Genomic DNA, 22601 nt, shown 5'->3' with positions numbered 1-22601 from the left:
TCAGCCTCGAAAATCCAGCAGTAAAAACACAGAGCTACTAACCGGGCATCACAGACCAACATCATTCACAGGAATGTGGCTTCAGCAGCTGGAGGGTCAAGGCCCACAGTTCCATCCCTGTAGGAGTCCGTACATCTCAGAAGGTACTACGAGTTACGCTAAGAAAAAGGAAAGAGCACACAGGCGACACCAGGCTGCTTTGTGTCATTTCTGAACAGAGTACAGAGTTGAGCCATGCCAGCCAGCACTGGGCGGGTGGGTGGGGGTTGAGTAGAGGCCTTCACCTTCTCAGGCTGCAGGGGCTGTTCCCAGTTGCTGAGCCAGCCTCTGGGCACCTGCCTAGCAATGCTACCCCTTGGCCATGTTCATGGACATGAAGTTTGACCTTTATCTTGCCCCGAAGGAGCCAGTTTGGGATGAGAGAGGGGCTATTTTTCCCAGAAATGATTATTGGCTTTAGTATATCTGTGTAACTATATGTAAAAATTACTTCTCAACGTACATGACAACTTTTTAAGAAGTGTTTTGTTTTCAGTTTAGTTGCCTATATGTTTTCCAAGCATTTTGATAATCAGAAAACAATGCATGTTACTTAAACAGCACCGACGGGGAACACCTGGGTGGCTCAGTCGGTCAGGCGTCCAGTGCTTGGTTCCAGCTCAGGTCATGATCTCCCCGTTGGTAGGACAGGATCGAGCCCAGCGTCGGGCCCTGCGCTGGCAGGACGGAGCCTGTTTGGGATTCTCTGTCTCTGCCGCTTGCACGGTCTCTCTCTGAAAATAAAAAGTAAAGAGCACTGATTCAAAGACTAAACCACTTTCAAAATACCACGTGTTTCACGATCGGGAAGCCTGACATTTTGAACGTGCTTCTCCGATAGAATAAAAACCCATGGTCACGCCTGAGGCCTCCTGGAACAGAACCGAAGCAGCTGTGCTGCGGGAGGAAGAATCCCGTGGAATCCAGCTCTGGGGAGCTTTGGAAGCTCCCACGGCGCAGGCTCGCCCCTAGACCCGCTAAACCGGCATCTTGAGGGCAGGACCCGAACAGGAGTACCCTTGAGAGTTCCCAGGTGATTCTGGCACGCAGCCCAGTTTCAGAACCACTGCTTCCATTTTGCTCCATCACGGGCGTTCAAGGCTTCGGTCTCCTCGGTGTGCATTTTTTCCCCCATTTGTGAGCACCTCGTCCATACTCGGCACCGAATTAGGCCCAGTTCCTCATGCACAGGGAGGACTACCCATCAGGATCAGCCCCCGCCGAACTGAGCACGAACTCCTGAACCCCTAAACCTCGCTCTCCCCTAACCACCCCCTCTCCTTGCCTTCCCTGCAGGAGCTACGCTGATAGCTGTTTCCTGGATTCCTCCCTCTATCCAGAACTAGCCGACGTCCAGTGGTACGGGCAGGAAAAAGCCAAGCCCGGGACCCTCGTGTGAGCCAGCCGGCCTCAATCTGACCGCCTCAACGCCATTCAGAGATCACCTCACTGCCTCTCATTTGCCTTACCCAGACACACTGTCACCCTGCACCAGCTTCGGCCCTCAGCACTTTTTTTCTCCCGTCTCCGCATTCCCTTCACCCTCAAAAACCTGACTGAGGAGACATTCTGGAAGGTTCCGGTCCCACTGTGTGTCCTCTGGCTCTCTTGCCCACGGAGAGCCAGGCGCCAATCCTCAACGGCACCTTGGTGGCTTCCCCCTGCCGTGACAGCCCCCAGGCCGGGAGCCATCAGGGAAGGTAGCGGACATCAAACTCCTGTGGACAGGTGGCATTGGAAGAGAACAGGAAAGGGGACTTGAGTACAGGGTGATCCAGAAAGACGATGAAGCTACGGTCGGCCTGCACTCAGTGAAGAGGATGCCTCGCTCGCTCGCGCGGGGGGAATATGGGACTCCGTTGACACTTGAAATAGTCCCGGGGGGTGGGGGGGGAGGGGGGAGTGGCTGTCGGGGGAGGGGGAGAATGAAAAAGGAAGCTTAACATGTCAGAGATGCATCCGAGGATCACAATCAGTTCTATGCTGCCAAAGATTAAAAAAAAAAAAAAAAAAAAAAATTAAAAATAAAAAAACAAAAAAGAGGGGCCAAGGGGAAGACATTCTTTCTGCAGTGAAACCTTTTAAATTCTCAACGGCTCCTACTCATCACAAGTGCAAGCCCACCACACGTCAATGGTTTCCCCCTCTCTATCCCTCTCTCCCACGTCCCACCCACTGTCTCAGGCCAGAGCCCGGAGAGCTAACCCAGCTGCTGCCCCAGATCCCTGGGAGTGTGGACGGGGAGGAGCAGGTCCGCCTGGTCTGTGCAGGGGCGGGGGGCGGGGGCGGGGCTTCCCGTCCGAGCCCACCACACAAAGCTGCTTTTCTTTTGGGATCTGTAGGAAAGGGAAGGTGGTGATCGCCAAGCGCTTCTCTCTCATTAAAACCACCAGTAAAAGAGTGTCCTGTTTTGCACAAGGTGTTTCGTTTTTCTTTTTTACGGGAAACCAAGGGAAAAGCACAGGGCCATCCATTCAAGTGTTCTAACCCTCGTGGCTCATTTTCTATTTGTTAGCACTTGTGTGACAAAGAGCTCAGATCCGACTTCGACTTCTCTCGGCACCCGGCTACCAACGTGTCACTTATTCAAAGAACCCAACTATGCCCTTAGATTTTTATCCCGTGTCTCTCAGCTCAGGCAGAGCAGGGGTGGGGGGGGAGAAGGGGGGAGAAAGTCCCTGCTCCCAGAGGGCCCGTACGCCTACAGCCTCGTCAGCTACCTTGATGTACCCACATTCGTCTGCAGACACCAAGAGAGGAAGAAAGAAGAGCGAAAAAAGGTGTGTGGGAGCTGCACGTTTACATGTGTTTTGAGCTCTGCTTAATACACAACCGGAAAGCCATCTATCTTCAAAGGCCTCAAAAATACTTTTATAATAATGAGCGCACACTCTTCGTTGGGTTATTCCAAATGGCACAAACACGGTCTCCACAGAGGGGGTACGCTGTGCTTACTGGCACAGGTGGGGGGGGGGGGGGGGGAGGGGACGCTTTTTCTCACTTGTAATGACTTCCTATTGCAAAGGCATTTTGACAGCCAGGGACAGGAGCCGGGGTGGGGTAATTTTGTGGGCAAACAGAACCACAGTTAGCTTTAGCGTAAAAAGAAAAATCTTTGGTTTTTTTTTATGTATGTGTAATCCGAGAGTAACGAGGCTCTACCAGACCAGGAGGGTAGGATGGACACTACAATGAATTCAGTGCCAGTGCTCTCCTTCTGCTGTAGCTTGGAAAGCACTGTGGGGTCCCACTGAGGCTGGGACCGCTCTGGGCAACTGAGGGCCCGGTGTCCCCTCTCCGTGCACACCAGCTCTGTGGTGATAACAGCTGGAGAAAGGGACATCCTCACAAAACCTCTGGGGAAACCCTGCAGGAGAAACAAAATTGGTTCCAATGCCATGAAGTGATCGTGGGGAGGGAAGGAATGGGGTTTTCGTTGCCCTTATTTTGATGATCAATCAGAGCTACAGCCCGCAGGTTTTCTTCCTTCCCCATTCAGAATATTCTGCACCGGGCCATCTTTCTTTCTCTCCAGTGACACACAGATAATCAAACTGAACTGTGTGCAGCAGGGCAAGTCAAGAGAGAAACCGAGGAGGTGACAAGGTTACGTGGCTGCGGGGTGACCACGTACCGTAGTTTCAAATCTGGTCTGACGTCCATCGGATCACGCTTTGAGCCCAGTTGGGTTTACGAGGAATGAGAGACGAAAATTCTTCCTCAACGCTTGGGTTTTGGATTCAGGAGGCAGCGAGGAATGGGGTGGGAGGGAAATCCAGTTCAAACAAACACCATTATAGTCTGGTAGTAAAGACGGAGATTAAGTCAAACAGGTTTTACTGTTGAGCTGCGTTCAGTTACTACAAAATGTACATACTGTTAGTCCTTTGAGACCGACATGATTTCATGACCAGTGTGGTGGGAAACAATAGCTATTTTGTCCAAGCACTTGCAAGCTCTTCCCAGATCCCGATTTCTTTAAAACAAAGTAAGATGGAGTATAAAGCCCCTGGTCTGATATAAGCCCCTACTGGATTCTTGGGACACGTGTAAGAAATTGCCTGTTTAGCCTGAAGACTGTTGGGAACACCTACATCAGACTTTGTTGTGAGACAGGTGGATTTTTTTTGTTTTGTTTTATTATATGCAGGTGAGTGTTGAAACTGTTAAAATCCCGATTTGTTTTCATTCAGTGTTAGTTCTAAATATAGCAAACCCCCCTCCAGGTGCTATCAGATGACCAGTTACTGCTTAGTTAACTAGGTGTAAAGTTTTACATATACATTAATGTCAATAGTTTATTACACGTTGTGTAAAATGGACTCTAGTTTAATAATGGGGAGAAAGGATTAGGTTGCTCCTGAAACTGACTGTAGAGCATGTAAAATGATTTTACTGGATTCTGTTCAACTGTAATCAATGAAAAGGATGTATGTTGTAGACAAAGTTGCAGAATTAAAAAGAAATCTGCTTTTAATTTATTCTTTTTGTATTAAGAATTTGTATAGTACCTTTACATTTTGCAGAACAGTGTTGTCAACACTTATTAAAGCATTTTCAAAATGAAAAGATCTTGGCTGCCTCTCAGAGATTTTGTTTCTAACTGGTCCGTGCTTCAGCAGGCTCCGGGAATCTGTAATTCAGGTGCCTTTGTCCTCCTCGGATTTTTTTTTTCTTTTAAGTCAATCTAAAGCTGATAGATACCCTCACGGTCTTGCTAGATACAGAAGAGCTCAGTTTGTGTCGTAGAGGCTAAGTCTCCCTTTCTCTAATTGCCTTGTTAATTATACAAAGACGACATATTCTCAGTGATGTGCTCCTACCACCAAAAAGGATTAGACGTTAGAGGTCAGTCTCTGGCAGGATGCTTGCTACGTTAGCATGTGTCTCACTGTTCCTTACAAGTAGTTACCCATACGCAGCATGTGCCGGGCCTGGGTCCTGTCCCCACAGAATGGCGGAACCAACGCTGAGGCAATCCGGGCTTTGGGCCATCCTTAGTCTCTCTGTGGTCCCTGGGTCTGTGGAGGAGGCACAGGACCCATCGGGGAGGCAGGCAGGATGCTCAGGCTCTTCACCAGCACTGCTGTTGGCCCTGCACTCACACCACAGCTCTCGCTCTGTCACCACCATCTACATCACGTCACCGATGCAGCAGCCAGTTGGGCCCGCAGGCGCAAAGAGCCAGCCCCCTGCTGAAGGACAAAATGGCAACTGGCCGACTTTCGTAGAGACCGCACTGCCCTTGCATCCCTGGTCCCCTGACCCGATGTGCGTCTCTTCACCAGCAGGAGACGCTAAGCCCGGAGGCCAAGAACACCCCCTGGACGGAAAGCTCTTGCTGAAGCATTTGCCACCAGAGCGAGCTAACGCCTGCCAGAAATGAACAATCCCCAGAGGAGGCGAGTGAAGCACGTCAGAGGCGAGCCCATGAGGACATTTTACACTTCCTAAGCCTTTCCTTGGGAAAGCAACCAGGGCCTGTGTATCTCAAGATAATCATCACTAACATCAAACAAACAAACGGAGATATTCTGTAAGTCTTTTACATGTACACAGGTCACGGCTCGGGAAATAAATTCAGCATCTCGTCATTCAGCTCTGACCATCCCACGAAAGCAACTGGCACGCAGGAAGACAGGACTTGAACATTTCTTTTCCTGCTTCTCCCCACCTTTTACACCACACACGCGCACACTCCCCTTTCACAGTGCTAATAACAAAGCAATTCCAAACAGCTATTATGTTGGTTACTAGAACACAAACATCCACAAATCCCAGTAGAAAGCATTAAAAATAGCCAGGGCTGCGGCCGCTTCCTCCCAAAATACTAGTTCAAAAAAGCTCACGCCTAAGATTCTCTCTAAAGCGAGCGTCGGAGAACCACCGGTGAAGGCGAGCAGAGGCCCTTCACTGCACGTCGGGGAGGAATCCAGCTCTTCTCCAGCTCACACGCACACAGATGAGACACAGGCACACAAGCACTGCGCGAGGGGAAACGAGGTAGCCCAGCAGTAAGCAGACGGAAGGAAGAGTTGAAAAGGAGTCCAGAGGAGGAGAAATCGAGGTGTGTCTAACGGGATCTCCCTGCCGGCCTGGTCCGAGGGGCCGGCCGGTGGAAGACGCGGCAGAGAAGGGGGGAAACCCTGCTCCCCCTCTCGGCCTTGCGCGAAGGCGGAGCCCAGCCCAGCCACTGCCTCTTCAGATAGGACCTGAAAGGCCTGGCTTGCAACGCAGGAGACTAACCAGTGAGTTGACAGAACTCATACATTTACAGTTGCACCAAGATTTTTTTTTTTTTTTTAATCAGAAACCCATTTTTTTCTCCATCAACTATTATCCCTACAACCAAGTGAGTTCCTTTGGACTTTCATTCATTCATCCGTTTTCTATGAAACCCGCTGCCATCAACCTTCTGTTTCCCCCACTCAACCAAAACCACTCCTGTCGAGGTCAAGGACGACTCCCTACAGTCCCAAATGCAGCGGTTAATTCCTGTCGAGGTCAAGGACGGCTCCCACAGTGCCAAATACAACGGTTAATTCTCTGTTCTCATCTTACATGACTTACCGGCTACACGACACAGTGGGTCCCCTCGCATCCTTCTCTGGAATGCCAGCACACGGCGTCCTCCCGGGTTTTCCTGCTCACGACAGTCAGTCGGGGCTCCTGTTTCCAACCTCCTCGGTAGTTTTCATCTCCCTGGCGCCCCGGCATCAGCCCGTCGCGGCTCTGTTCTCTCCCCTTCACCATCCCCCACTCTTCCGGTAGCTGGCCTCTGCTCTCACGGTTTTAAGTGTCGTGTAGGGGCTGACGACACCTGTGTTTATCGCCGTGTCCCCGAGCTTGGACATCTTCCTGTCAACGTCTCCACCTGGAGATGATCTAACATGCTAGCATGGCCAGAGCTCACGCTCTGATCTTCCCCCTCCAAACCTGCTCCACCGTCTCCTTCCTCGGCTCAGCCACGGGCAACTCCAACCGTCCAGGGCTCAGGCAAAAATCTTGGGATCATCCAAAAGTCTTGCAATCACCCCTGGAGGACCATCCGCTCATTCCTTCTCACCTCCCGTCTGCAGCAAACCAGAGGTGTGGAATCCCTGGCCCGCAGAGATTTCTATTCTATGGTGAGTGGAGGGAGGGAGAAAATAAAAAGTACATTCTAGAACACACCAGAAGGTGCTAATAAGAAAGCAGGCTTGGTCAGTGGTAGCTACCACTCAGGGCAGGGAAACAAAGGTGGGGGAAGGTTAAGACCTAGAAGCATGAAGGAGGTGCTCTGTGGAGCAGGGAGTCAACCCTTCAAGGAGAGGACCCAGTGGGCGCCCCAGGCACCTGGCGGGACCCGCAGAACCGGGATTCAGGCCCCAGAAGAGGCGGCACAAGCCTACCTCTCCGAGTGATCTCCGAGTGCTGGTTCTCCAAGTGTGGAAAACTGCCAAACGGAACCATTCCTCCTTCAGCAATTAGGTGGCCCTGCTCATGCTCTGTCTCTCTCTCTCAAAAATAAACATTAAAAAAAATTATTAAAAAACTGGATAAAGGACAAAAAGCCACAAGTACCTTTTAGGCCCACGTGGGCATAATGTGAGTCCCAGACTCATAATGGGAATCAAAGCTGATTTTGCCCCAAATAACGAAGTCACAAGCCTGTACCTTCTCAAGTATCTTTCACATCAGTAACAAGTATTTAGGACTTTTCCCTCTCAAAGCCGTTTGTTACTCTAACAAAGACCTGGGGATAAACACCAGAGAGAGACAAGAGCTAGATGCTTCTGTCTAATAAGCCGGGTGACAGAATTGTCCCTCTGGGCCAGAAGCACTCCTCTGGGTCTCCAGCACCCGGTGGTCTCTGAACTGCCTTTAACATCAGTTGGATTAAGGACTTTTCTGCAGCTGAGATGACCCGGGCCCATATCCACAGACTCACGCACAGGAACACGGGTGCATTTCTGTCTTACCAGGATGTGGCAAAGCCTCACCTTACTGCAGCTCAGACAGGCACACCCCTAGAGCACCATCACATACCTGCCACAAGTCTTGATTTTGTAAGCCAAGAAATCTGAGTAATGTCTGTATTTCTTAGGGGCTGAATTCAGCAACATATGTGGGAACACCCTAAACCGGGAAATTACCCCATACTCCTCTCATAAAACAAGAGGCCACAAGGAAGACCGCTGTGATGCATAACTGTGTCAACGTGGCCGGTACACAGGGTGCCCAGATGTCTGGTTCAACATTATTCTGGATGCAGGCACCTGGGTGGCTCAGTCAGTTAAGTGTCTGACTCTTGGTTTCAGCTCAGGTCATTATCTCATGGTTTCGTGACTTTGAGCCCCTCCTCAGGCTCCACACTCAACTTGGGATTCTGTCTCCCTCTCTCTCTGCCCCTCTAGCACGCGCGCTGTCTCTCAAAATAAATAAACTTGGGGGAAAAAAAACCACATTATTCTGGAGGAGATTAATGTCTGAATCACTGGACTGAGTAAAGCAGATGGCTCCTCGCAGTGTGGGTGGGCCTTGTCCAATCAGTTGAAGGCATGGGGAGCACGCTCACACATGCTCCCTCTCTCAGCCCCACTTGTTGAACTAGGGTATTGGTCTTCTCCTTTCGTCAGACTAGAACTTACACCATTGGCTTTCCAGGGTCTCAAGCATCTGGACTCAGACTGGAATTTCTACCATCAGCTCTCCCAGGTCTCTAGCTGCAGACAGCCAATCATGGAACTTTTCAGCCTGCGTAAATATAAATAGATCTCCATCTCCTATCGGTCTTTCTCTGGACAACCTAAGAAAGCAGCCCAAGGCTTATACATTGACCCCACGACACCACCCACGACCAACTCTGCCATTTTTAGCACCTATCTCTCATCGTCATGATTGCAGGACAGTGAAAAGCCTCTGAGACTCAGGAGCACTTTCCAGAAAGGAATACAGGATGGGCAGAAGATGTCTGCCGGCTAAGTCTGTTTCTTTCTCTTAGAAAAGCAACAGCTTTCCTGGAATTCCCACCCAACAGACCTCTCCTACATGGGCTACTGGCAGAACATGTCACATAACCAACCCTAATTTCAAAGAGTCATAAATCAGCAAGTAGCTTTAATTATGCACACTGCAGCTCTCAACAAATGAAGCTTCTATTAGCAGAGAGAGGAGAATGAGAGGCTAAGCAACCCGCAGTGTCTACACCACACATAGACGCATCTTAACTTGCACAGCAAAGGAAAAGAACAATAGCCAAGTCTTAAATAATAATCTAATAAAACTAAAGTTTAACAAAAATACAAAAACTCACTAGATTTCCTCTCTCTCAAATCCTATACTCTTCAGGCACACCAATATGATGACATCATCCATCAAGAGAAAAAATTACAAGATGACTGACACATATGATTTATATAAAATCTGGCAAAGACAGCCAACAAAGATTATGTTAACATCTGAGCTAGTTATAAAATTATTTCCCCTTCGCATAAAAAGTAACCTAGCACAGAGGCAAGCCACAGAGTGGGAAAAGTATTTGTAATACATATATCTAACAAAGGATTCATAGCCAGAACAAAGAAATGGAAATCAGTAAGAAAAAGGCAGGCAATTCAATAGAAGAAATGGACAAAAGTAAAATCTGGAAAGAAAACTTCACAAAAGAGAATATCCAAATGGCCAGTAAGCACGTAAAAATGATGCTCAGCTTTATCTGTCATCAGGGAAATGCAAATTAAAGCCACAATACAATACCATTTTAATCCACCAGAAGGGCTAAAACAAGCAGGACAGGATATATCATGTGTAGCCAGGATGTGGAGGACCTGGAACTTTCAAATCCTGCTCGTGGGAGTGTCAAGGGTACAAGTCCTTTGGAAAATTCCTTGACAGTATCCTGTACAACTGAGTATGTACATATGTCCCAGACATTTCACACCGTGGTGTATACCCATATTCATCAAAAGATGCATACCCAACATTCATACAACAATTAGAACCAACTCAAATGTCTAACAACAGTAAAATAGATAAATCATGGGATGTAGCAATGAGAATGAACAAACCAGAACCATACACAATGAGAATGAGGATTAGAAACTGTAAGAAACAGGGGCACCTGGGTGGCTCAGTTGGTTAAGCATCCAACTCTTTTTTCAATTTATTTTTGAGAGAGAGAGAGAGTGCGCACACGAGAGAGGGAGACACAGAATCCAAAGCAGGCTCCAGGCTCTGAGCTGTCAGCACTGAACCCGACACAGGGCTCGAACCCACGAACCACAAAATCATGACCGAAGTAAAAGTTGGACACTTAACCCACTGAGCCACCCCGGCGCCCCAAGCATCAAACTCTTTTGATTTCAGCTCAGGTCCTGATCTCACGGTCTGTGGGATCAAGCCCCACATCAGATTGAACACTGACATCACAGAGACTGCTTGGGATCCTCTCTCACCCTCTCTCTCTTCCCCTCCTCAGCTCACACACATGCTGCGTCTCTCAAATATTTAAAAAAAAAAAAAAAAAAAAGAGAGAGAGAAATCAAACATAAAGTAAGTCAAATATACTGAGTCCATTTATAGATGAGCAAATTAACAAACAGGCAAAACTAATCAATGTGGGGAATGACTGCTAATGGGTATAGAGTTTCTTCTGGGGGTGACGGAATGTTCTGAACTTAGATTAGTGATGGCCCCGTATCTCTGAACATTCTAAATCCACCATATACTTTAAATTTTAAGGTATGTATATTATGTAACAGTAGAGGTTTTGTTTTGTTTTGCTGTAATGACGTTAGACGCTAGGACCATGGTAGGACTAGACGGGGGCATGAGATTTCTGGGGTGTTAATAACATAATCTTTCCTGACTTAGGTGCTAATTACTTTGGGAGATGCTCACATTGAAAGACTTACCATGATATGGTACTCTCTTGATTTGTACCTTTTTCTCTGTGTTATACTTTGCTTAAAATTTTACATTAAAAGAAATGCAATCTAGCCTTACCTGAGCCTAGGGAAATAATCTTTAAAGGGCTGAGCAGCAACGGAAACAATCAATAAAACTAAAAGGCAACCAACGGACTGGGAGAAGATATTTGCAAATGACATATCAGTTAAAGGGTTAGTATCCAAAATCTATCAAGAACTTATCAAACTCAACACCCAAAAAACAAATAATCCAGTGAAGAAAGGGACAGAAGATATGAACAGACACTTTTCCAAAGAAGACATCCAGATGGCCAACAGGCACATGAAAAGATGCTCAATGTCACTCCTCATCAGGGAAATACAAATCAAAACCACACTGAGATACCACCTCACACCTGTCACAATGGCTAAAATTAACGATCGAGGAAACAACAGATGTTGGTGGGGATGTGGAGAAAGGGGAACCCTTTTGCACTATTGGTGGGAATGCAAACTGGTGCAGCCTCTCTGGAAAGCTGTATGGAGGTTCCTCAAGAAGTTAAAAATACACCTACCCTACAACCCAGCAACTGCACTACTAGGAATTTATCCAAGGGATACAAAAATGCTAATTTGAAGGGGCACATGCACCCCAATGTTTAGAGCAGTGCTATCAGCAATAGCCAAGGGGCACCTGGGTGGCTCAGTGAAGCATCTGACTCTTGGTTTCAGCTCAGTTCATGATCCTACTTTCCTGCGTTCAAGCCCCAAGTCAGGCTCCATGCTGAGGTGCAGAGCCTGCTGGAGATTCTCTCCCTCTCTCTCTCCCTCTCTCTTCCCCTCCCCCACTCACACTGTCTCTCTCAAAATAAACTTAAATAAATAAAATAACCAAAATATGGAAAGAGCTCAAATGTCCATTGACTGGTGAATGGAAAAAAAATGTGTTCTATACACACACACACACACACACACACACACGTACATGTATATACGTACACACACACACACACACACACACACACACACACACACACTGGAATATTACTCAGTGATCAAAAAGAATGAAATCTCGCCATTTGCAATGTGGATGGAACTAGATGGTATTACACTAAGCGAAAGTAGTCAGAGAAAGACAAATCATATGATTTCACTCACATGTGGAATTTAAGAAACAAAACAGATAAACGCAGGGGAAGGGAAGGAAAAATAAGATAAAAACAGAGAAGAGGGAGGCAAACCCTAAGAGACTCTTAAATACAGAGAACAACCTGAGGGTTGCTGGAGGGGAGGTGGGTGGGAGGATGGGCTAAATGGGTGATGGGGATTAAGAGGAGGGCACTTGTCGGGATGAGCACTGGGTTTTATAGGTAAGTGATGAATCACTGGGTTCTATTCCAGAAACCAATACTACACTGTACATTAACTAACTTGAATATAAATTAAAAATAAAGGGCTAAGCAAACCCTCAACAGATATTTGATGCATACTAGACTCCGCATCTTTCTCTACCCCAAACCCACCTCTGGGTTCTCAGTTATTTTATACCTTGTTTAATCTTGCTTTACACAACTGACAGCCAGCATAAGGTGGTCATCTATCCACACTGCAATCATATGCAGTGTTGTGGTTTTTCTCCCCTTGGTGGACAGACTCTTCATTTGAAATCTAAGAATTACCGCTTCAGAAGGATTTAGCATTTAAAAGGTTCTAAATTCTATGCTTCACATTAACCTTGAACGCAGAGTGTGATCTCTACACCTCCATATTTAAAAACTTTTAAATTTTCCTAAATATGTTTAATAATGTATATGTTATTATGTTAAACTAGGATAACTATGCTCTTAAATCCAAATTATCTATACATGAGCAGTTCTGGGTTAAAACACTTTTTAAAATTAGAGTCCCTTTGCTCTGAATTCATCTGCCAGCTCATTTTCTTCCTTAACTGATACTTCCTTTTAATCGGTGGTTTTCAAACTGCCAGTCACAAGGCATTATTAATGGGTTTGTCAACCAGTTTAGGGTCACCACCACCATGTTTTTAAAAGAAATACAAGAGAAGACTCTGTAAGTGCTTTTGTTTCAATTATTTATGCATTTAGGTACCTATGTGCTTGTACGGTTTACTCTGAGTGGTGGTCGGGAAAGTTCCAAGTTTTAACTGTCCTCACAGGACAACAGAAACTCTAAGGCAGGCTCAGACTGCAACGCTCATGGTTGGCAATTTCTCCCAAGTGCTTAAGGAAGAGCAGTTGGAGAAGAAAGGTACTTTGGTTTAGGCGAGCTGTCAACCTGGGAGTTCAGAAAGGCACGGGGGCGGGGACGGGGGAGGGGGGAGGGGGAGGGGGGGCGGAGGGGGGCGGGCTGTGCGAATGACACTCGCCCACTGCCGGCACAAGCTTGGTGAACGCTTCTGATCAGGGTCACTGACAATACTCAAAAAGGAGCTCCAAACTTCTTAGCTGATCTCCACGGTGAAAGTTCGTGCCAAGCCTGAATGCTGTGAGGAAAAGCCGAGAAGGCTATTATTTCAAAGCTGGTGCCTGAAAGTGGGGAGGAGAGACTCCACAAAACCAAGCGGCCTGCTTCAACAGAGTAATCACGATGGATTATTAGTTCAAGCAAGTTGTACAAAGGACCCTGGAGTTCACAATGGGGAAAAATAAGTAAGTCATCAAAGCTTTTATAGTAGACTGTTTTTGGTAAATGTAAAAAACATTTTTTTTTTTTAATGAGCATGGCTCCGAAATCTTGAATGGGTCAGCTCACACCGCATGGCTGCCGCCAGCCGCACTGCAGTCCCCCTGGATATTCCCCACCACCAGAACTTATTTTTAAATTTCAAAAGACTTTAAGGACACCGTTAACCACCGAAGTACTGGCGTGTGGTTATAATTCAGCCAATCGAGCTGCGGAGTCTGTGATGAAAACCAGTTGCCATAACAGTGTTCCCATAGCGACCCTCGGGGACCGGCGCTGGCTCCTGACGCTCTGGACAGCTGGAAACTCTTACATAAATATGCCGTGAGAAAGTGCTTATAGTTCAAGACTCGCGGTATGATTCCATACCGTGCATTTCTAGTCCACGAGGGGCTTCATGGGAGTATCCCAGGGGAGGCACATCTTCAAGATTCAAAGGAAAGAGCCGCACTGAAACTTAACGCTCCCCTTTCACTCGAACTGCCCCCCAAAGTTCTCCCACCTTCCACCTTCTATGTTAAGAAGCATTAAAAGGGGTGACTGTGTGGCTGAAAAGGAGCCAGTGATTGGAATCCCCGAATTCAAATCTACCAAAGACTCCGAAACACTTTGCTGTGGTCTTTTCTAAGCTGCTTCCTCTCAGAATAAATTATTCCTTTCTTTCAAATAAAAAGACAGTTGTATTTCTAAAGTATTTACTGAGGTCAAAACCCAAGGCAACCTGAAGTGTGAGAGCAGGTCCAGAAGCCACCAGAAGGAAGCACTTAACGCTAAGAAGCCCTGCCATCAATCCTGTTTCCTATTCCTCCAAATTCCCACTGAGTTCAGAGCCTGCAGCAAATCCCTAAGCTCTGTGACCAGGGACAGCTGCCTTCGTAGCCCTGGTCTCTTGGGGCCTCCCCCTTCTTCTTTGGAGATCTGGACCATCCTCATTCTCTCTCAATCATGTTTGGCCTCAACTTTATTTTCCTAACTTTCCCCAAAGACCGAAAGCAGAGCCCTGCCACAGGCTCTGTGTTGCAATGCTGAAAAACACCACTTGGTCTTTACAGTTGGCAAGAACATTCCCAAGAAACGCAGTAATACTTCTGAGAGAAAGCCAGCATTTTATTAAATTTGAATCCAGAGAGACAGAACTCCTTTGACAGGAATCTAGGCCGGCAATAATGAGGAAAGGGAAAGAACAGTTACTTCAGGACTGTGATTGATTTTTAAAGGATGCCTTTATCGTTTTAAAAACAGCTAAAACCAGAATATGTAGTATCTGAACTAAAACTTTCATGATTTGGAGAATGCGGGAGGTCACTATTCTATAGAGCCACATGATTATTTGCACTTACCAGAAGACCTTTAATTTCAGGGAAATGGAAAACTTTTCTATGAACCTGCTTCCCTCTACCCAAGCCCAAAATGGTTAACATTCACAGGACTGTAGAATGTCACCATTTTTTTTTTCAAGCCTTCTACCCATACTGATCAATTTTAGAAGGTACTGGTGTCACATAACAGTTTCTTCCTTATGAGGAAATATTAGCAGCAAATGGGAAGACAACGTGAAATTAACGAACTACCGTGCTGTGGCCTGACGTGAATAAAGAAAAGTAATCTGGGGAGTGTTCATGCAACACTATTTATCAACAGGCCCTACCCAACACGATACAACTGAAGTCTAGACTAGCGTCCTATGTTTTGAGAGTCTGTCTCTCATCTGCTCTAGAGTAAGCTCCCGTAAGTTCTAATTAATCTGATCATAAGAAATGGTTTCCAAAGTGGGGAGTGGGGTAGGGAGTAAGCCTGATTCAGTCAGGGCAGTGGGCTTCAGCCCCCCGTGCAAAAATCCAGCAGACACGATCAGATAGGCACGGCTATACGCTGGCGACCAGGAGTGACTTTCAAGCCTTCCCAAAGGGGCCAGAGGAGGGGACGGCGCATCTGTGTGCATCTACACGCTTCTACTGCTCCGCCGACCCTGGCTCCTACCGCATCCTCCCACCTTTTCAACTGAGCACCCGCGGGAGGTGGGCGCGGTCCCAGAGCCCGGACGGAGGCCTGAGCCACAGAACCTTAACGAACGTGTCCGCTACGAAGGCTGCCGCTGCCACCACCACCGCTATGCCGCCACCCTTCTGTGAGCACACGCGGCCTCTCAACGCAGGCCTCGCGAAAGCTACTCTGGCTACACGCTAACGACCAGGACGCAACGACCAATATTCACGAAGGTCTCATTCGCCAGGCAGCGCGCTAAGCATTTTATTTCACTTGAACACAACGGCGTTCCGAGGTATATACTACGCTTAGTAACTACCACTGCAGACAGGGAAAATGAGGCTGAGAACATGAAGTTACTCGCCCACGGTGGCGCGCTCGGTGGGGGGCGGAGCGCTGGAATCTCCAGCTTGGAAGTTGTGGCTTGGGAGCCCCCACCTGGCTGCCGTCCGATGGCGCCACTCCACCAAGTCAGGTGTGTTCCCCTCACCCACCTTCCTCTGGGAACGGAGTCCTCTCGACTGCCCGGGCATAGCCATTCATCACCATGATCTGGGTAGGACACCGTGAGCTTCAGAAGTCCTCATCTGAGGAAAGTCAGACCCGTGACCTAGGACTCGGGCAGTAACAAGGGTCCCGGAATCCCGCTCCTCTGCCGGGCAGCTGGCAGCTGGGAGCCGCAGTCCACCGTGGGCCCGGGGACGGCGACACGGGCAGGCAGGCCTATTCTGGGAAGAACCAGGGGCATCAAAATGTCCCCATCCTTGGCTGGCTTGACAATCCATTTCCCCACCTTGAACCTTGATGCACTGGGTTTATGTAATTTAAACTCCTGTTGGGATACCATCTTTTTCAAACTTCTATTTCCTATGAATTCTATCTGTCCCAAGTGATGACGAACATTAAGATTTACACTCCTTACGAGGCAAAAGCCTTGAATGCCAGAAAACAACACTCCACAGTGATAACATTTACATTCAAATTCTACTGCAAGATGGCAAAAGTTCAGCAACATTTAAGGACTATAAAGTTTCATTAAATGGTTCCATATTTTCATTGAAATATATAAAAATATCTTTTATAAATACTACATAAAAGACAATGTGAAAATTACCATATTTTACAGAAATAATTAAGTCCATCCTCAAATGTTCCTTTATAATCACCTGCCAACTCTCAGGTTTAGAGGGGAAAAGTCATTTTAAACCCCCTTCTGTGACAGTTGTCTACACATTTAAATTACGAGGAAAAGTCTTCAGAACTTAATTTTTTGATTAAAGTAAATGACACAAAAATCAGTTTGCAGCCAGATGTGATATGAGAGCCAACGCTGTTTCTTAAAACCAAGAGGACTGCATTAGGTAGAACTCAAACTCAAGAAACTCCTTTTTTTTCTTCTTCCCTCATTCCTGTTGGTAATTCCAGAAGTCCGTCCCACGTTCACTTCAGTTTCTCGTCACTTATACGCCACACACAGATTTCACAGCGCATTGTACTCCACACATTTTGATGGATCTGTAGGGAAGTGCTTCTGGCAGATGGTCATTAACCTCTTCAAACCCTAAGCAAATAAGGAAAATAAGGACTGGTTATGAACTACTATTCTTAATTGCCCTTCTCAGTACCCACTGGTTTACCAGTGTCTCCACTCCAGTGTAGCAGCCCCCAGCAAGACCACTCAGATGCACACGCAGAGAAATATTTGCTCACGTGCACCCAAGAGAAGCACAACACCTTCACAACAGACCTGCTCGTAGTAACAACAGAGCGCTGGAAACCCAAATGTCCGCAAGAAGAGAATGTGTGAATACGGTCTAGTATGGCCACCAAAGGAACATGTGACAACGTAAAAATGAGCTAGCTAGAACTCCAGCAGGTTCCACCGCAGAGGTAAGCCCAGCTCAAGCACCCACTGTACGTACTGAGACAGCAGCTCTCCTTTGTATCTAACAAGTCCTGCGTGTATGTACATTCCTTGTGACAAATGAGAAAAGAGTCACAAATCATCTTCTGTGCTGCCTGAGGGAACTGTGTCGATGAGGGATTCTGATTGAGAACAACTGATACACATACACCTTAGAAACAACGCTGAATATGAAAAGCAAGCGGCAAATCTACGTAAGTATAATGTCATTTTAATGAAACTGAAAAACTGTTGAACAAAAGGTACTGCTTATAAATATACACAGAGCGTGGTGGAATTACTTTTGAAAAAGCAAGGCAACAACAAACAAATTCAGGGTAACAATTACTTCTGGGGTAGAGGAGGGAAACAGAGTCAACGATCTAGTTCTTAAGCTAGGAATAAGGCCTTTAGATATTATTTATTTCATAACTTATGTATTACATGTATTCTTTTGTGTATACCAAATATTACATGATAAAAGCATTTAAGATTTTTTTTTTAGAGAGAGAGTGAGAAGTGGGGGAGAAGAGAGGGAGAGGGAGAGAGGGAGAGGGAGAGAGAATCTTAAGCAGTCTCCACACACAGCATGGAGCCCAACATGGGGCTCGATCCCATGACCCTGAGGTCATGACCCGAGCTGAAACCAAGAGTCAGACACTCAACCAACTGAGCTATGCAGGCACGCCGAAAAAAACATTCCAATATCATCAAAAAAACAGAATACAAATCCCACACATGACTCGGCCGACAGAATACAAATCCCACACATGCCTCGGCCGATCCTTCGGAATTCAGCAGAGGTACTCCTGCACTGACCCTGTTCTGGCATCGGCTACCATGCTTTGATTCTCTTCAGGCCACTACGATACACAGAATTGTCAGGACCTCACAAATGTCAAGTGCCTTCTATCTCTTCTGCAGTAAGGCCAGTTCTCAACCAGCCAGTAACTCTGCAGTGACTTTAAATGGATGACAAGAACTGTCACTATTAAAATTGATTTGGTCTCTTTCAGCTCATCTTTCAATCTGTGATCTTTCAACATCCTTGGCTGGCATCTGGTTTTTAGTCATTCTTCTTAGCTTTCTCATCCTCCACTGAGCAATCACTAAGTCATGACCCAAGTTCACACACAGCAGAGGGACAAGAACAGAAACCTGCAACATGCCACGATAGACCTCTCCAGTGTCCAGAACAATTCCGGGAAGAGCTTTGCAAACCAGCAATGAATCCTATTAACTCTTTCACCTACCAGTCTATAAACTTCCTTGCTTACAAGGAGGTGCTCTGTCCAATGTTTTATTGAATTCTATATATAAACCACCACCACCAAGAATAGCAGTGCTTAATTTTAATGACTCACAAGGCAACTTTGGGCACAAATTATGTTAAGGTTTCTCACCCTGGGTTCACAAGAACTGAAACCACCCAGTTCCTACCACACTGACAAGAACAATGAGATCCTATCACAGGCCAAAGGCAGACTATGGTCAGAGCTCTATCGATACTGAATATGGAAGTGTATACAGCACACTGCCTGATACTTAACTAGTTTTCTCTCAGGATTCATTTTCTTTCCTCAAAATGATATGATGAAATATCATCAGCTCTCACAACGAGACAGGGCTTCACGGCTAGCAGGAAAAGCCATGTGTGGCTATCATCACACAACACAATCACAACAGGGCGTCCCTGGCAGTCTGAGGAGAAAGGGCAAAACAGTGCCTAGAAACGTACGGTGATGTAAGAGGGCTCTAAAACATCAAGCATTTAGAACTCTTACTCTGTAATCACGTAAGTATGCAAACAAAGTTCAAGCTCAGGGACATCACCAAAAGCAAAGCGAAACAAGCAATAACAACAAAAAGTCCCTGCAAAATCTCTTCAGGGCCACAGTAACTAGACAACACCAATCAATAGAACTCCCTTCTATGAACTGAACTATAATCGATCAGATGCAACATCAGAGACTCATGACTTTCAAACATTTTACTCAAGGTCCTTCTGTAGATTCAAAGAGCGTCCACATTCTGGGACTTAAAAACCAGGAGTCTGGAAGGTTATCTTTCAGCCAGTATCCAAGACGGCACCTGCAGGCGGTGCACAGACAGACCATGTGATTCGCTCTGTTCCGCGTTTACGTCTTCTCATTGTTGTCCCCTCTGCTAACCAGGTATTTGCTTTAGGCTAAAGACCATTCCCTCTCACAGTCCAGCTTCTCCTGCTGGGAATTCTCATCATGTGTGTGCAGAATTGTGATTTGTAGCTATGGAAATAGATGTGATAGCACTAATCTGGCATCTTAACTTTTCCGAACAAATAGGTGAGAAGAGAGAAGGCTAAGAAAGAACGCCCTGATGAAATCCAAATAGTCTCAGTCAGCCACGAAACATGGCAAGAATTATTATGAGCAAATGAAAGGCAGACTGGTGTCAGGACTGCTGGAGGTAGTTTTTCTTGTCAGAAATGGAAACTTGGCTGTTTGCTCCTTATAGAAGATATTTGTGATGCTTATTTAACCCCACTAAACAGATTCTAGGATTTAAAAATAAATACCAGTATCCTGTCTGAAATCTTAGCTGCCACAAGGTTGTGAAATTCAACAGTGTGAGTCATAAATAGTTACCACGAAACATTACAATATATTTTTGCAATAGGGATTGATAGGATGCAGCACAAATTTTTAAAGGGGTGTAATGTCAGGACAGCATATGGTTATTTTCCAAATGGAAACAAATCTTTTCAACCAGATCCCTCAGGATTTCAGTTTCAAATTACCTGAGGATGCTTAAGCCAGTAAGACAATGAGCTGCTTACTTTAGCTTACTGCAAAGAGCTTCTTAAAAACTGGTGCTATTAAATATCATTTTTATTTCCATGTAAGCAATACATATATTTAATAAATCTTTTTTCAGTACCGACAGGGTGCCAAGCACTGTTCCAGGCTGAGAGAACACAGGGAACAAAGCAGAAAAAAATCCCACACATTGAGATTATATTCCAATGAGGGAACGCAGACAAGAAACAAAACGAATATGTAAACCACCTCATGTGAGATTATGATAAATGCTCTGGAGAAAAACAAAGCAGGGAAGAGGTGTGTGTGCATATGGCGCGTGGCCAGAAGGACTCTGGCTTTAACTCCATATGAACTGGGGAACCACTGCAGAGCTATGAGCAAGACAGCGCCATAATCCGATTCATACTTTAATGGATCACTCTGGGTGCTGTGCAGATACTGAAGAGGGGCAAAGATACGGGGCGCCTGGCTGGCTCAGTCAGTGGAGCATGCAGCTCTTGATCTCAGGGTCGTGAGTTCAAGCCTTGTGTTGGGTGTAGAGGTTACTTAAAAATAAAATCTTAAAAGGAAAAAAAGGGGAAGGGCAAGGGTAGGAGCTCCGAGCCCAGGCAGGAGACGCTGCAATAATCCAAACAAGAGACGTCGGTGGCCGACCCCAGGTGGCAGCAGTGACGGTGGTGAGAAGGGAACAGACTGCAGATACACTGTGAATGTAGAACCATCAAGGTTTGCCAGCACACAGGATATAGACTAAGCAATAATTCCTTGTTTTGTATATGTATCATTATTTTCTTAAAGTCACGTATTACTTAAATAATGGCAGTCCTCTGCCTCACCCTTTCCAATCCCCCCATTCCAGCACCCCAGAGATAATCATTTCAAATCTCTTAAGTGTTTCTTTCGGTATTTACTGCCATCTTTCTAAACACTATACTGACAGTGCTTGACTTTTTCTGTCTGTACGCTTAATCCTTAAACCACACCCACTGGCCCCTCACAGACAGACAGACAGACACACACACACACACACACACACACACACACACACACACACACTTTCTCTTTCCTATCTTCCCCAAATACAATTACTAGTGAATGCAATATTCAGGACTTACTGCAGATGTCTACCCAAATGTTGTTCAAAGCAGAGCCACAGAGTATACTATGACAGTATGTCCTTTCCTATCTTTCCCTATCTTTTTGCTTGTTTATGTAGGTATCACCATTTCACTCTTCCACAGTGAAACTACACTCAAAATGGCTGAACACAACAGGTAATACATCTGTTCCATTTTTCTCCTGGAGCCCTCTAGGTGTTCCAACCTAGAACAAATGAATTCCAGATCTCTTTGCACCGTGACCATCCTAGAGCATGCCTTCCCCTTCACCCGGGCAGTTCCTTCCACCCCAATCCTGTGCTGGATCTGGTTTCCTGGATCTTTTTTATCTCCCTCCCTCATCTTGGTGGAGCACATCCTCAAGCAGAGGCAATCCAACACAGTGGAGTGAGGATTACCCACGTTCCAACCCGAACTCCAACACTTACTAGCTGTGTGGCCTTGGGAACTAACTTCTCCATGGCCCCGTTTCCCCACTTGTAAAACAGAAATTATCCCATCAACCTCATATTATTGCTCTCAAGTGAAGTGAAGCACACAGTAGGTACTAAATAAATGTTAGTTATAATGATTCCAAGGAAGGGTATTTGAGAGGTCACATTTTTAAAACATTCTGAGACTCGTCTGAAAATTTCTTCAGCCCATCTTCACACTTAATTGCCAGTTTAGACAGGAATACGACTGAGTTGAAAACTATTTTCCTTCTGTTACCCAGGTATTATTTCACGGTCTCGCAGCTTCCAGTACTGCTAATGAGAAGGGCAACAGCTTTTTAATTCCCGAATCTTTGTAAACCACCTGTTTCTTTTCTCCAGAAGCGTTTAAAGTCTTTTCTTTATCGTTAGCCTTCCAGGGTTCTACTGTGTTAGGCCTTGATGGGAGATCTTTCCTATTCATTTGCTATTATTCAGATTTCTCTGAATTTCTCTGTTCACTTTTTCCTGGAACCTGAATAGTGTGATCCTCTAGACTGATTCCCTTGTTCTCTTATCCTTCTTTTTTTTTTTTTTTTTAATTTTTTTTTTCAACGTTTTTTATTTATTTTTGGGACAGAGAGAGACAGAGCATGAACGGGGGAGGGGCAGAGAGAGAGGGAGACACAGAATCTGAAACAGGCTCCAGGCTCCGAGCCATCAGCCCCGCGTCGGGCTCTGGGCTGATG

General features: G+C 46.1%; 2 protein-coding genes and 1 long non-coding RNA gene across 4 annotated transcripts in view; 1 reads left to right on the top strand and 2 right to left on the bottom strand.

Moving 5' to 3' along the window:
• Window positions 1–1934, top strand: part of FRMD4A (FERM domain containing 4A) — a 168522-nt gene extending 166588 nt beyond the window's left edge. The window contains exon 22 of the mRNA XM_049624448.1: window positions 1336–1934. Within this exon, the coding sequence (XP_049480405.1) occupies window positions 1336–1438 (103 nt within the window). The 3' untranslated portion in view covers window positions 1439–1934. The remainder of the gene's footprint in view (window positions 1–1335) is intronic.
• Window positions 1935–6400: 4466 nt separating this feature from the next.
• On the bottom strand, window positions 6401–13260 carry LOC125918602 (uncharacterized). Its single transcript, XR_007456506.1, has 2 exons — window positions 7431–13260; window positions 6401–7161 (listed from the first exon to the last, which is right to left on the bottom strand). It is a non-coding gene; the product is annotated as an uncharacterized LOC125918602 (long non-coding RNA).
• A 3316-nt stretch (window positions 13261–16576) lies between these two features.
• PRPF18 (pre-mRNA processing factor 18) overlaps window positions 16577–22601 on the bottom strand; it is a 232731-nt gene continuing 226706 nt past the window's right edge. For both annotated transcript variants that reach the window (XM_049624624.1, XM_049624623.1), the window contains one exon: window positions 16577–17178. In XM_049624624.1, coding sequence (XP_049480581.1) covers window positions 17098–17178 — 81 coding nt within the window. In that variant the 3' untranslated portion in view covers window positions 16577–17097. The remainder of the gene's footprint in view (window positions 17179–22601) is intronic.

Source organism: Panthera uncia, chromosome B4 (assembly GCF_023721935.1).
Source record: "Panthera uncia isolate 11264 chromosome B4, Puncia_PCG_1.0, whole genome shotgun sequence".
In the NCBI taxonomy this organism is placed as follows: domain Eukaryota; kingdom Metazoa; phylum Chordata; class Mammalia; order Carnivora; family Felidae; genus Panthera; species Panthera uncia.
Note: the sequence above shows the minus strand (reverse complement) of the source record. Positions and strands in the feature narration are given on the sequence as shown.